The sequence below is a fragment of the Andrena cerasifolii genome, chromosome 5 (genome assembly GCF_050908995.1).
Source record: "Andrena cerasifolii isolate SP2316 chromosome 5, iyAndCera1_principal, whole genome shotgun sequence".
Classification (NCBI taxonomy): Eukaryota; Metazoa; Arthropoda; class Insecta; order Hymenoptera; family Andrenidae; genus Andrena; species Andrena cerasifolii.
In genome coordinates, this window is record NC_135122.1 from 13284706 (window position 1) to 13297182 (window position 12477).

At 44.7% G+C, this 12477-nt stretch overlaps 2 protein-coding genes across 8 annotated transcripts; one reads left to right on the forward strand and one right to left on the reverse strand.

The window, feature by feature from the left end:
* Positions 1–1754: 1754 nt before the first annotated feature.
* LOC143369266 (uncharacterized) lies at positions 1755–9995 on the forward strand. 5 transcript variants are annotated; one of them, XM_076812998.1, is made up of 12 exons: positions 1755–2186; positions 3433–4095; positions 5027–5207; positions 5284–5603; positions 6685–6887; positions 7343–7511; positions 7621–7850; positions 7937–8042; positions 8117–8182; positions 8273–8379; positions 8461–8691; positions 8776–9057. In XM_076812998.1, the coding sequence occupies exons 2-12, from the start codon at positions 3523–3525 to the stop codon at positions 8930–8932; spliced, it is 2343 nt and encodes a 780-aa protein (XP_076669113.1). In that variant the 5' UTR covers positions 1755–2186; positions 3433–3522; the 3' UTR covers positions 8933–9057. The 5 variants fall into 5 exon arrangements, with proteins under 5 accessions (XP_076669113.1, XP_076669117.1, XP_076669115.1 ...); XM_076813002.1 differs by lacking the exons at positions 1755–2186; positions 8776–9057 and adding an exon at positions 9205–9995 and having other exon boundaries at positions 2237–4095; XM_076813000.1 differs by lacking the exon at positions 1755–2186 and having other exon boundaries at positions 2240–4095; positions 8273–8349.
* Wda (will decrease acetylation) lies at positions 9048–12073 on the reverse strand. Of its 3 annotated transcripts, none has more exons than XM_076813003.1 (10): positions 11626–12073; positions 11371–11528; positions 10905–11244; positions 10586–10818; positions 10299–10481; positions 10080–10232; positions 9816–9963; positions 9561–9729; positions 9308–9491; positions 9048–9224 (listed from the first exon to the last, which is right to left on the reverse strand). In XM_076813003.1, the coding sequence occupies exons 1-10, from the start codon at positions 11692–11694 to the stop codon at positions 9092–9094; spliced, it is 1770 nt and encodes a 589-aa protein (XP_076669118.1). In that variant the 5' UTR covers positions 11695–12073; the 3' UTR covers positions 9048–9091. The 3 variants fall into 3 exon arrangements, with proteins under 3 accessions (XP_076669118.1, XP_076669119.1, XP_076669120.1); XM_076813004.1 differs by having other exon boundaries at positions 11622–12073; XM_076813005.1 differs by lacking the exon at positions 11626–12073 and having other exon boundaries at positions 10905–11150; positions 11360–11487.
* Positions 12074–12477: the final 404 nt, after the last annotated feature.

Sequence of the window (12477 nt, forward strand, 5' to 3'; positions counted from 1 at the left end):
GATATCGCATGTTCCGGAAAGTCCCTGAATTTTTTGACACGCATTATAAACCTCGAATCGATCGAGCAGATTCTACGGCTAAAGTCACCGTGGCTTGCGGAGCGCTAAGCAACAGCGCGCGATCCACCTTTCCCAAACGATCCAGTCCGTCTGCCGTATCATCGCCACTGCGATCGACGTTTATGTGGGGCGCCGTGTTTGGGGTGATACCGTCAGTGGCCAGCAATCGACATTAATTCGTCGCTGGCCGTTGTCGTACTTTTAATTAGGATAATTGCCGCGCGGGCTAATGTTAGATCGCCGACAATTGATCCCGACTTGGACAGGATTCTTGCACAATGTTAAGTTAGAGAAAATTACGAGTGTCTTATAATAGATCTTGACGCAAGCGCCGGAGAAATATCGAAGACGTTGATAGAATATCGAAGGAGGAATCAAGCCTCGCAATGCTGTAAGCTAGTAAATATCTGTCAAGGGAATAGAAGGCGCCACGTGCTGCAAAGACGCAAAGATTTCGGTGGGAACTGTTTGAAAAGTCAGTGATCAATGATCGAGGTGTAACCGGGTGCTTTCGTTCTCGGTTTAGAAGCATCTGGGCGTTTAGACTTGTTGCGCAAAATCGTTTTAAGTGGTTCATCTTAGAGTTTCGTAAGATCTGACGAGACTGAGGAGGATTCCAGTGCCGCGGCATAGAAAGACGAGAATATGAAATGCAAAACTGCCGCGAGGAATGGGAAGTCGGGTCACTGGAAGTCGCCGGATCACCGTGACTGATAAGTATTTGTTCTGGTAACAAAAGCCATGCACGTGCGAGCTTTCACCCCGAACTTCTTCCCCGCTCAGTTATCTTCCACTGCGAGCAAACGCCGCAGTCAGAGAGCAGATGGATTCTTCGATTCGATCGGTGTCGGTGGCGCTCGGAAGAAGCTCTCCAGGCAGCTGTGTATTTACCTTTCTGCCTACTTCAATCGTCCCTAATTTAATTTCTCCGTAGTCCGATCGCGGTCAGTTTAAATCGGTGGGATAGCAGTTACCGTGATTTTCAGGGGAAATTCGCTTACAACGTGGCGCGGCAACTGGTTCCAGGGTTTCCCATAAAAATAGATCTTCAGGGTTGATGACTGCGCGACATTGGCCCGAATACCTTCTCCAAAGTACACCGGAATAAAAATAACCGTGTCCCTTGTGCATTCATTGGTAATATCAGAAACATTCTCGCCTGGAGTTTTCTTTCAATCCTTTAGACGCTAACGTACCGCGTCAGTGTCCAAAAAAATCGCGCTATCATAGAGTACCTATCATGTTGCGACCTCGGTTTCGAATAGTTCGAGTCACGCACAAGGAATCCATAAAAACAAAGATCTTATACAGGTAGCGTGAGAGAGGTTCGGGTCACCCTCGGCAATCCTTTTTGCTCACAGAAACGTGGAAGAGTCACCGTGATTCCCCGGACAACTCGCAGTCATGCATTCATTATGCTTATCCACATATATATATATTACCTTACCAGCGGCCGTAGCCGCGATGGAAAACACCGGTTCTCGTTAGATCACCGAAGTTAAGCATCACGGGGCGGTGTACTGGGGAAAGATGGGAGACCACCTTTCTCCCGGTGCGCTGCTGGGACCCGAAGGAGAGAGGAGGGATACAAAAATGGGACTGTAGTTCGTTGGGCAATATAAGCAAAAATAAGCTTGAAACGCCATCCTGCTTAAAACACAGGAAAAACAATAAAAACAAAAAACAAAAAAAACAATATATTACCTGCACACACGTGCCTATAACAGATTTTGCCCACAAAAACAGTTCAGGCCGCATCAAAAGAGCAGAAATCGCGAAACGGAAAAGGAGCAAGGTGGATCGACCGGGGTAGCGAGAAAGGGAGACACGCGGGCATAGAGGCGCGCCTGGGACAAGCGAGAAAGACAGAGAAGAAGAGCTGTTTTATAAGCGTTCGCGTTCAGTCTGCCTGCGGCGTTCGTGCCGGCCGTATTCCGGTTGCCTCTTCGAGCTTTTGTTCTTGCTTCTTTTTCCAGTTTCTCTATGCCGTTCGCGTCAGTCGGCAAATGCGCGGGACAGAGAACACACGGCCACGGTCTGCACCCTCCTTTTAACTAATCTGCAAACGCGTTCCTAGCCCTTCCCGTAACTAGTGGCCATCCACGTAAATAGAGCCTCGTGCATGGGTAAGAGGAATTTTATTATCGAAACGGCGCGCACCGTCGCGATTCAAGGATCCCGTCGATCTCGCCGGGTCAGGATTTTACGAAAAGGCCCGCGAAACGCGGGGCAGCCTCCTTCGACGGTACCCTGTGAACTCGATAAGTGAAAGTTTCTCTCCGCCGCGTTGCTTACCGAAGGTAACGAAGCATCATCTTCGATCCGCGATTCACGAATGCATCCGCAGAATCACTTTTATTAATAACTCATCGCCAGGAAACAACGGCGCGCCTCTGAGGGAGATCTTCCAGACACGTGGCTTGTTTTCGCGCGTGCGAAATCATAGAAGAAATTTAATATCGTTACGCGTAACAGGATTTCCTCTGCGCCTTAATAAGACGGCCGACCGCAAACCTGGAAGATCTGCAGTGACCTATATCGACGTTCAATTAACATCGAGTGCGCTATGTAATCGAAACCCCGTGGAAATTCGGGGCTCCCTTTGCAACCCCTAAATTCGCGAGAATCTTTCGATGAAAATTCATTTGAAACGTTGATAAACAATAGCGTACATACACGAGAATTTTCAGAAGGATTCGTAGAAGTTAGATCCACCAATTTGTTCCCAATATCCTCGTAATCGAACGCTCGGAAAGTGGCAGGCGCTGGCGTTCCGAAGCGAACGTTCACGGATAGGAATGTTTTGTGTTTGACATTGTAATTAATTAAGTCGTGCCGAACCGCGAGCAACTGTCGGCGTTACGTCCTAATGAATCAACGTGACGTTTAAGAACACATGCGGACGTTTAATGTCCCGTGAACGTTTACTATGTCGCTGGCAAGGACGAGCCAATTTATCGCCTCAATGATATGATCGCCGTGCTAGATTGGGTACGCTGCATAGCTCTAATTAACCATCCGCGTAATGTATGCGGATTGTTTGTCCCGTCTGGAGGGAAACGCGGCATTAAAATCGAGCCAGGCCCGAGCCGTTAATTAAGACGTTCTGGTGCATTTGACGCGGGTCGCTACACACGATCGTCGGATACGCTCTCCGTTACGTAATAATCTTTTTAACGCCGCGACCCGTGTTTCAACATCCACGAGGTGCTCCGTGAACTTGCACGGCAAATTGGATTCGTACGATAACCGTGCCCGGCTATCCGCGGTGAATCCGACTCGCTGTTACGATCCTCCGCATCCGCCGCGTTCTTGCGACGCGGGGAAGGATGTTACTAACACGCGCGCCTCTGTTTCTGGGAATGCAAATAGGTGGCGATTGACGGAATTACTCCCGAGCGACGTGCCGCGCGTTGCCTTGGCGAAGAATCATTAGCAATTACCACGGAGGGAAATCGTCAAATGGACGAGTCCGCGAAAGTGCCCCAGAAAGCAGACGCTAAAGCGCTTCTTCGATCGCCCGGAGTAGACCCTGACACGGGATTTGCGTATTTAAAAGTGGCTGACTGCTCGGTGACCGACGAGGCTGAATTCCCGAAAGCCCCGAAACGAAAGCTGTCCGTGTTCTGCCGATCGTTCGACGTGATCACGGCGAAGAATCAAGGGGACACGGTGGAGTTCCGGCGCACCTCCAGCAGCCCTTCCGTTCGGATCGAAAAGGAGCAGGAAACGGAGTCGAGGAGCGACGAGTTCTGCCAGCGGACGAGCCTGTGCAAGAAAGGTTTCGTTAATAGTTACCGTTCATTGATCGAGAGCGGCAAGTTCCTGAGCGGCTCCTCGGCCGACGATCTCATTGGCAAGTTCTCTCCGAGTGGCACCGATGTTCCTGCGAAGAAAGCTGAGCCCTTGCAAGCAGCAACGCTCAAACTGCCACAGGTTAGGGAGGGCAAGACCGGTGATGCCCCCGCGACGATAGCCGCGGCTTCGATCGGGAAGCATTTTAAATCGGACAGCAGCGGGAGCGGAGGGTTTAAAGTAAGCGCCGGGGATGAAACTTTAAGGGGCTGTTCTCGGTCTAAAATAGGTGATCTTTAGGAATTAATTAAAGGAAAACTGCTGTATATAATTTAATGGGACTTTTTGCATTGAATTAAGGATGTTTTACACTATAGAAATTAATTTTTTTGTTTTATAATTAGTCATTGCAAACAGCACTGGGGAGTCGTTAATGTCGAGTCGTCAAGAAATTCGTCCAAATCGGTGGGACCTGTATCTCCAAACGTTATTATCCGATTCGACTGAAACTTTTTTATTTTGAAGAATATACTTTTGGCTAAGGGGCGAACCAGAAAAAAATACAAAAATGACATTTTTTTAGAAAATAACGACACTTGAAGTTTGAGATCACTTTTTCCCCATATTTTTCATCCTTTCAACGCCTTTGAAAATTATAAATTTTCATTTTTTTTTCAATTTTACTGGTTTCCCCCTAGCCAGAACTGTATTCTTCAAAATAAAAAAAGTTTCAGTCGAATCGGATAACAAATTTTGGAGATACAGGTCCCACCGATCTTGAGAACACTGTTTCGAGAAAAACGCGTTTGAAGTTTTACGTGAGTGTCGAGTGGCCGGGTGTTACCCATGCATTTGCCGCTACTCAAGTGCCTATAACTTCGGGAACCTTACGAATTTCAACAAATCCTTGTAAACACGTATTCCTAAAACTTTGAATATTCGAAAAATGAAGTATAAAAAAAATCGATTTTTAGACCGGAACCTCCCCTTAAGGGTCTAATCCGGAATCTGACTCTTAACGGCCGCGGTGCCGTTCTCTCGGGCAGGGTATTTAAATCCAGGCCTTTATTTTTATAGCAAACTGAGTGTTTGATGCGCGAGCGAAGCGAGGGGGCCGTTAAGAGTTAAAAATAATTTTCTTTTAAAAATAACGATCGCTCTCTTTGATCAGTGCGCTGATGAACGTGTCGCCGTTGACTCGCGGGAAAGCCGGCTGCCGTCGGAGCCGGACAACTTTTCCATCCTGATCAACGACGCGTCGCCAGCCAGTGGAGAGCCGAGGAACGATGGAACGTCTACGGGTGGTTCGCGGGGAACCCCGCCAGCACCATCCAGCGCAACCTTCTGCGGCGGTAAACTTGACGGAGCTCCTAAGAACTAAAAATACAATAAATGTATATTGTTGGAAGTCCATCCTTTGGTTCGCAGATCTGGCCAAGATCAAAGATTCTGCATATCCCCGCGCGCTCGCGGGCGCATCGAGTGCTGGTCGCCTTGGAAAATACACATCAGTCGATCTCGGAATGTCGAGTCACGGGGATAGCTCGATCGGTTCAGATAGCGACGACGAGCCGATCGAGCGCGTTCACTGTGCGAGCAACGGGCGACCGAAGGGCGACAGTCCCACGCGACCCTCGCCGTTTTATTCCACCGGTGCGCTCCCGAAGAAACCGGATTCGGGCGAGCCCCACGGAATGCAGGAAACCGGGGACCACGCGGAATTCCATTCAACGCGCGAGAAGCGACAAGTTGGTAATCCTTACGGTATTATAATATATGGATCTCCCTTAGGGGCGAGCAGTTTTCCAGAATCGATTCTACGTATCGTAACAACGAAAAAAGTTCGTGTACATACATGCTGATAAAGCTTCGTTTGTTAATCTCGCGATATTTTGCATTTCCTACTTAAGTAGGAATATTTTGTATTTCCTCGCTAATCTCACGGACGCCTGCGGCAGGACACCCGCCGTACAGTCTTGCGCGTAAGGTAGCCTAAAGGTACGAATGCCCGACGAGATTTTACACGAGACTTTTCTATTATTGAGCAAAAATCTCAGCAGCAACTAAATGTAAATAATGGAAACCGTCGCGAGAGATGAGATTTTGGAAATATATCATGAAACTTGTTTCGAGAGAGTCTAGTCTCGTGGAAAAAATTCAGTTTTGTCCATTAGTGGAAATAGATCGGGAAATAATTGTCTCGCGAGATTAAAGTCTCGTGTGAGACACGAAATCTTTGCTTCAACGTGGATTTGCACCTGAAAAGATCACAGAGTGAGGAGAATGAACGAGGACACCTAAACATCTCTCCCCTTCAATTGTCTCGCTCTAAATAAAATTAATAGGCCACCTGATGCGCGAGGGTGTAAATCGGTTGCTGCCTACAGGCGCCGAGGGGCCCGGACTTTAAAGTACACTGAATAGCGCGTAATTAAACAATTAATCGCTGCCAGAGATGTACGCGCGAGCTGTTTCTCGTTATTTCGATACGTGGAAACGATCCTGAAGAAATATCGGACGTTTTTAATAATACCCTGCATGTGTATGTGGAATCGTTACCGGCACCACATGGTCGTGCTACGTCTGGCGATCTATTTCGCTCGATAGGAAAAATAATATTTGCTCTGGAAGTCGGGCAAACGTCCGGCAGATATTGCTGGTAAATTTGAAATAAAGCCACGGGCTGCTGAAACCCTCGTCCAGTTGCAATCGCGTAACGCGATATTTATAGGCCCGGATGGCGAAAAGCTATGGACGTGGGAAAAAGAAAACATTCGTTAAGATAGAGTTAGGACAGTCCCAGGGTATGAGCGGTATTATTCGATGCAGAGGCTCGTCGCTGCGAGGAGGTCCTTATCCGAGGGCGACTGCGAGCGATGTCACGTAACAAGACGTCGTCGCGGGTGTGCCAAACCGAAGGAGTCGCCCGATGAGCAGGAAGAGAAGATACTTGGAGCCTTTCCCAGCTTCACGGATGTTCACCTGCAGGCTATGGGATTATCCAGCACGGAGGGAACGGACACCCTGCACAGGTACTGAAGAAATTAGCTGCGTGCAAATGATTCGGGATACGTAGGGGTGGAGTCTAGCCGTGGTAAGGGAGACCGGGGCTAATTGATACAGGGGGCAAGTTGATACAGACGAATTATCTCGACACCGTAAGTGTGTAGCTTCATTTGAACGAGATATGCGAAGATTGTTGTTCAATTCTTTCCTTCTTTTTTTTAACTGTTTTCGTTTATATAGAGAAAAAGTAAATAGTTGTGATACATCCAAATTGATCGTTGAAATAATATTTTTTCATTCATTTTGTGTGTATTTTCTCAAGTTTTCGCTTACTATATATTAAAGAGGAAGGACCAAAGTATATTCTGGCATATTTTTTATCAAGTAATTAATTCAAATAAAAAATGAAAAAAATTGAAAACTGAAAAACGTACCAACTAGCCCCGGTCTCCCCTACAAGACGATCGCTTCTTTCTGGCAGAGAAACATTGCTGGATACCGAGGTCGAGCGCAAGTACATCGCATTTTCGATCGGGCTTGGCATAGACAGGATCACCTTGCATCGAAGACTGTCGCTGTCCCGCCGTAATCGAGATCTAGCGGAGCGAAATCTCGCGGGTGAAATTCAACAGATGCACGGAGACATAGAGGCAAGTAACTTCCGCTGCCAGTCGTCAGCTCTGACGCTGTCAGATTGTTAGAACCCCTACATCCTAAGGGATGTCTGTAATCGGTCCTTTTATTTCAAATACAAAACAGCAACTGTTACCCCTGTGCACGGACAAGGAGTCGATAGAGAAAGTGGAAAGAGTCCGTCATCGGTTAGACATGGTGATGCGATGCGCTCATAAGGTTTCCTGCGCGGCTGAAACACTTGGCGCGGTTTGCCAGGAGCAAAGAATCACCAGAGCAATCTTTGTGGCTGATAAATACCTTCAGACACTGCGTTCCAGGTGTGAGCTTCTGGCCACCGAGATTGCTGAAGCCAAGTAAGAGTCTAACAGCAGGAACGATTCCTGGTCATTTTCTCCCGCTTAAACTGACTCGATGAAAATGCAGGAGCGTTCCTTTTCAGGCGGATCTTACTGGAGAATAACATCGTGATAGACGAGAATTCAGCGGAGCTGGGCGATGACTTACCTAAAATACGATACAAGAACGGATTGCCGTTTAATAACCGAGTAATGGCTCGAATAGTATATTACTGCGGGCTTTCCACATCGATCGATTTCTTCTTTATTAATGTTGTTTGCAGGTGGCCAGGAGAAGAGCAAGCATCGCAACTATTTCGCGACCCCTGACTTCGCAAGATACGGCAAAGGTGATATCTTTCATCGCATACGTTCCTAGTTTGTCTATCTTTCGTTTAGTGTAATAAAGAATAAAATAATCGTGTTTGCTCCGATTTTAGGAAGGTCCCAAACAACGGAATTCGGTGTGCGGTAGAGTCACCCTCAGGAGGCCGTCCTTGTGCTCCGAAATACAAAAGTGGGAATACGTGAAACCGAATCGAACGGAGTTTGTAGTGTTTAATAGAAAGAAGCGCGTGTAATAATACTGCAACAGAGGATATAGAAGAATTTGTTTTATATGCTTCAGCAGCTTCAATAGCGTCGTCGAGTTGCGCGACATATTCGAGCAGACAGAGTCGAGGAGGAACTCGAATGAAGAGAACAATAATTCCCTGAGGGATGATCAAGGGAATAATAACGATACCGTGAATCCGGACGTTGCCAGTCAAGCGGAAGATGAGGCTCGATTAATTAGTGCACAGAATTCCTTGCTGGAACTGGACGTGACCAAAACCGTTGAGAAGCAGTCGACATTATGGTAACTGGTTGCTGGAATTATAATAGAAATAGGAACGAAATGTGTACGAAAGATGGGGTGAACTACTGAACAATTCTGTTTCAGTACGCGTACAGCAGAATCTTTGCGAATACTTGAAAATTTCAAGGCATGGCAACAGATGTTGTGGTACGCGTTGATCTTCTTTCTTGGATTTTATACGAAGCATGTTATCTCGTCGATGAACGTATGCGACAGATCGCCCAAATTCAGCGTAGACTGAGAAATTTCTATTGTAAAGCTTTGAGAACCGACCTCTTTCCGTCACGGTGCCACAGTATTAGAAGCTTGCCCACGGGTATAACATTATTCACAGGGAAAGATAATAAAAGACCTAATTTACAAATATATCAGCATTTAATTTATTCTTCGTTTTAATATATTATAAACTGTCCACCGTTCCGATACACACGAGCGAATTGTTCTTATTGTAATAACGCAGGGAGAGGATACTCGAGCAATAAGTTGAGTATATTTGCGGTGATTCTGTTTCAGGTACCACGGTCGATGAATTGCTGAAACGTAAGACGGTTGAAACATCGCGTCGCGATACCGTAAAGGGCGGGCATTTCTTTCGATCTGTAAGATCGGACCTTACCTATTGATAGTTTTAATGTGATCGTGCGTAGGCCATAAACGAATAGTGCCGTCCAGGCTTCCACTGGCAATGTATTGACCGTCCAAACTCCAGTCTAAGTACATGACAGTGTCTTCATGGCCATTAAGTTCAGTCAGCAGTGCATTGGTCGCCAAATCCCAAATAGAGATAGACTTGTCATCACCTGGGGGAACAGTGTTTTAATAAGCTTCAACAAGCTCGCGTTATTTAACGAACCGGTCAATTATCTTACCAGCGGCGGCCAAATACTTTCCGTCCGGACTAAACGCTAAACTATAGATCGTTGACTGTGCACCGATATACACCCTCAATAAATTCCCGTCGTCTTTATCCCATAACCTGACAGTCTTATCAGCGGACCCTGTTGCCAAGTATCGGGCGTTCGGGTGAAATTTTATGCACTGCAAGAAAACGCACCGTGAAACTCTATGAGCACAGAACAGGCAGCGGATCAACTTATCTCGGTTATTGCTGTTCAGAAACGTACATTTATATCTAAAAAATGACCAGCGAATATGCGTAATGGAAATATTCTATCTAAGGACCATAATTTGGCAGTTCTATCGTGTGAACCAGTTGCTACATACAAATTGAATACGCTAAGATCCATGCACCATATAGGATAACTGTGACCACTGCAAGAAATTATTTTGTTAATACAATAGAATCATGAGGACTTCGCGGTACCACAACGGTGTCGTTAAATGATCTGCCGAAGAAACCGGTAGAGAAGTGGGCACACATGGTATACCTATAAATTGCGGCACACGTGTAATCGTTAAGTCTCCATGCCCTCATGTCTTTATCGCTAGATACAGAGAGTAAAACATCTGACTCTGGGATAAACCTTAAATCGTGTACTACGTCCGTGTGTCCCCTAAGTATCATTGCCCCTCCTTCGGTCCTTAAATCGTTCGAACAATTTTATATTACGGTCATTAGATTTCATCGTGGTAATTATAGAACTTACGTTCTGTCTGTGGTTTCGTAAAGTTTATGTAAAAATGGAGTATCAGAGGCAAACGAGAAGGAGGGTTCCTCATGCTTTGGCTTAATTAATACTGTTTCGTTTATACCCCATAGCCTAATCTCTGTAGTACTAAATCCTACTGCTAATTTGTCCATATTTGGTGGAATACTTGCACTGCTCGCGCTGCAAAAATATATCGTGTTATATAACCCATTGCCTCCTCGCTGTTAATTTACATGGACTCTCACAAGTCATTTAAACTTTGTATTATGTTTGCGGGCAATTACTTTTCAACAGCATTATTCACTGTAAATATTCGTAAAGGTTGATGCACGTTATTTCGAATTAATCTTATAGCTTCTTGCAATTCTCGCATTTCGCGATCGGCTCCAGTACCTAACGGTTGCTCTACGTATCCATTAATGCCTGCTTCGCAGCGTGAACTTATTTCTTCGCAACCCGACGGATCTGATTCAGGCACGTCCATCTTTTTAATTATTGTCACGTGCGTATTTATTATCTAAACAATCAAGTTGTAAAAGAGTTATATACCGTCGATATTAAAATGCTTACAGATACATATTCCATGCGTAGATCCGCTCGTACCTGCATTAATATAATATGTCCATGCTTCGAAAGGAATTGTTGAAGACATAAGTGAGCGGTATCAGACATGTCCACTTTATATTTTCTAGTTCTAAACGAATTTACCAAAGGTCTCAATTCGATATCTTGCACTGAGAACACACTGGATAGCTCCTCTAAGAAGTCTTTTTCTGTTTCACTGTTAAATTCATTTTGATGCGCTTTTAAAAACTGAATTGCTGCCTGTCTGTTGCCAGCATGTAGCATCTCTAAATACAAGTGACAAAATACAGGGTATAGAAGCCCTTTTAATTCCATTTTCAACTTATCATTGAGTACAATATTTACCCACATCTTTAATCTAGAAAAAAATAATACAAGCTTAGCATCGCAAAAGAGGAGGACGCACACGTCCGTCCGTAGGTAGCGTTTAGTATCAGAATAATAAAATTAGCTAATATAAATTGAAAAGAAACAGGAGATGTACCGTTGATATGCTTGATCTGCAGCAGCAACATCGATGCTAATCGCACTGAAAATGATCGAGTTATCTTGAGATGTAGCAGAAGCGGCACTCGCATTCAGAGTCATTTCATCGCTAGTTCGGCAATGCACTTGATTACTTTTGTAGAAAACGTCGTTAGTCTGTAATTAGTGGCCAAGGGTGACGAAAGGTTATGTTATGTTTATCAGTTATAATTCGATTTACAATTCATACAATGATTATAAAAATGTGACCTGCCTGATAATGCCTCCGTTTCAAATACGACTCGATTGTCGCATTAATTAATTCAGTCTTTAATCGTTTCATCGTTCTGGAGTGCCAAGTTGGTTATATTGAAATGTTTCGAAAGACTCGACCATAAGAAAGGCGTTAAATAATGAAAATCATTGAAAGTACATCGTTTCGAGAACTATTTAACGAACGAATGGTATATAGACATTATTTATAATTGATGAAAATTTAATAAATGGGTTAACAAGTTTGAATACCCGTTTATGTTACCATCAGTAAAGTGAATTGAATTCAATGAAACTTCAACCGGTAATGCGTGACATACTTTTCTCATCACTAATTCTTTTTCTCTTTTAGCTCCCGCGTTTTGTACAGCCTCATTTGCAACATATAAATCTATAAACAAATAGGTAGTTGCCGCCCGTCAACCATTCTGAAAATATAGATTGGAAATTATTACCTCTTCCCCCTAGAAAAACATCGGTTATCCAGTTGACTCGCGATAGGGAATTAAAAGGCCGCCACAAGAATGGCAGGCCTCCTTTGTTCGGGGTTAACAATGATCTCAAATGCCCCTAGATCACACGTGTAGGTCAATACTTTCCCTCCAACATTAACACTAAAGCCCGCTAATACCGGTGAATCGTGTCATTTGCAATCAAAGAGTGAATATATTTAACAAATTTAAAAATTACATGTACATCGATGTAATAGGTTTCTTTCTAATCATACATGCATTAGTACCAAGAAGAGTTACTATTGTCCATAATCGCTATAATTTATTTCAGAGATCCTAAAGAACCGTGATTAGGAAATACAAGTTATTTCCATTGAGAGATTCTCCGCTAAGGTTAATCT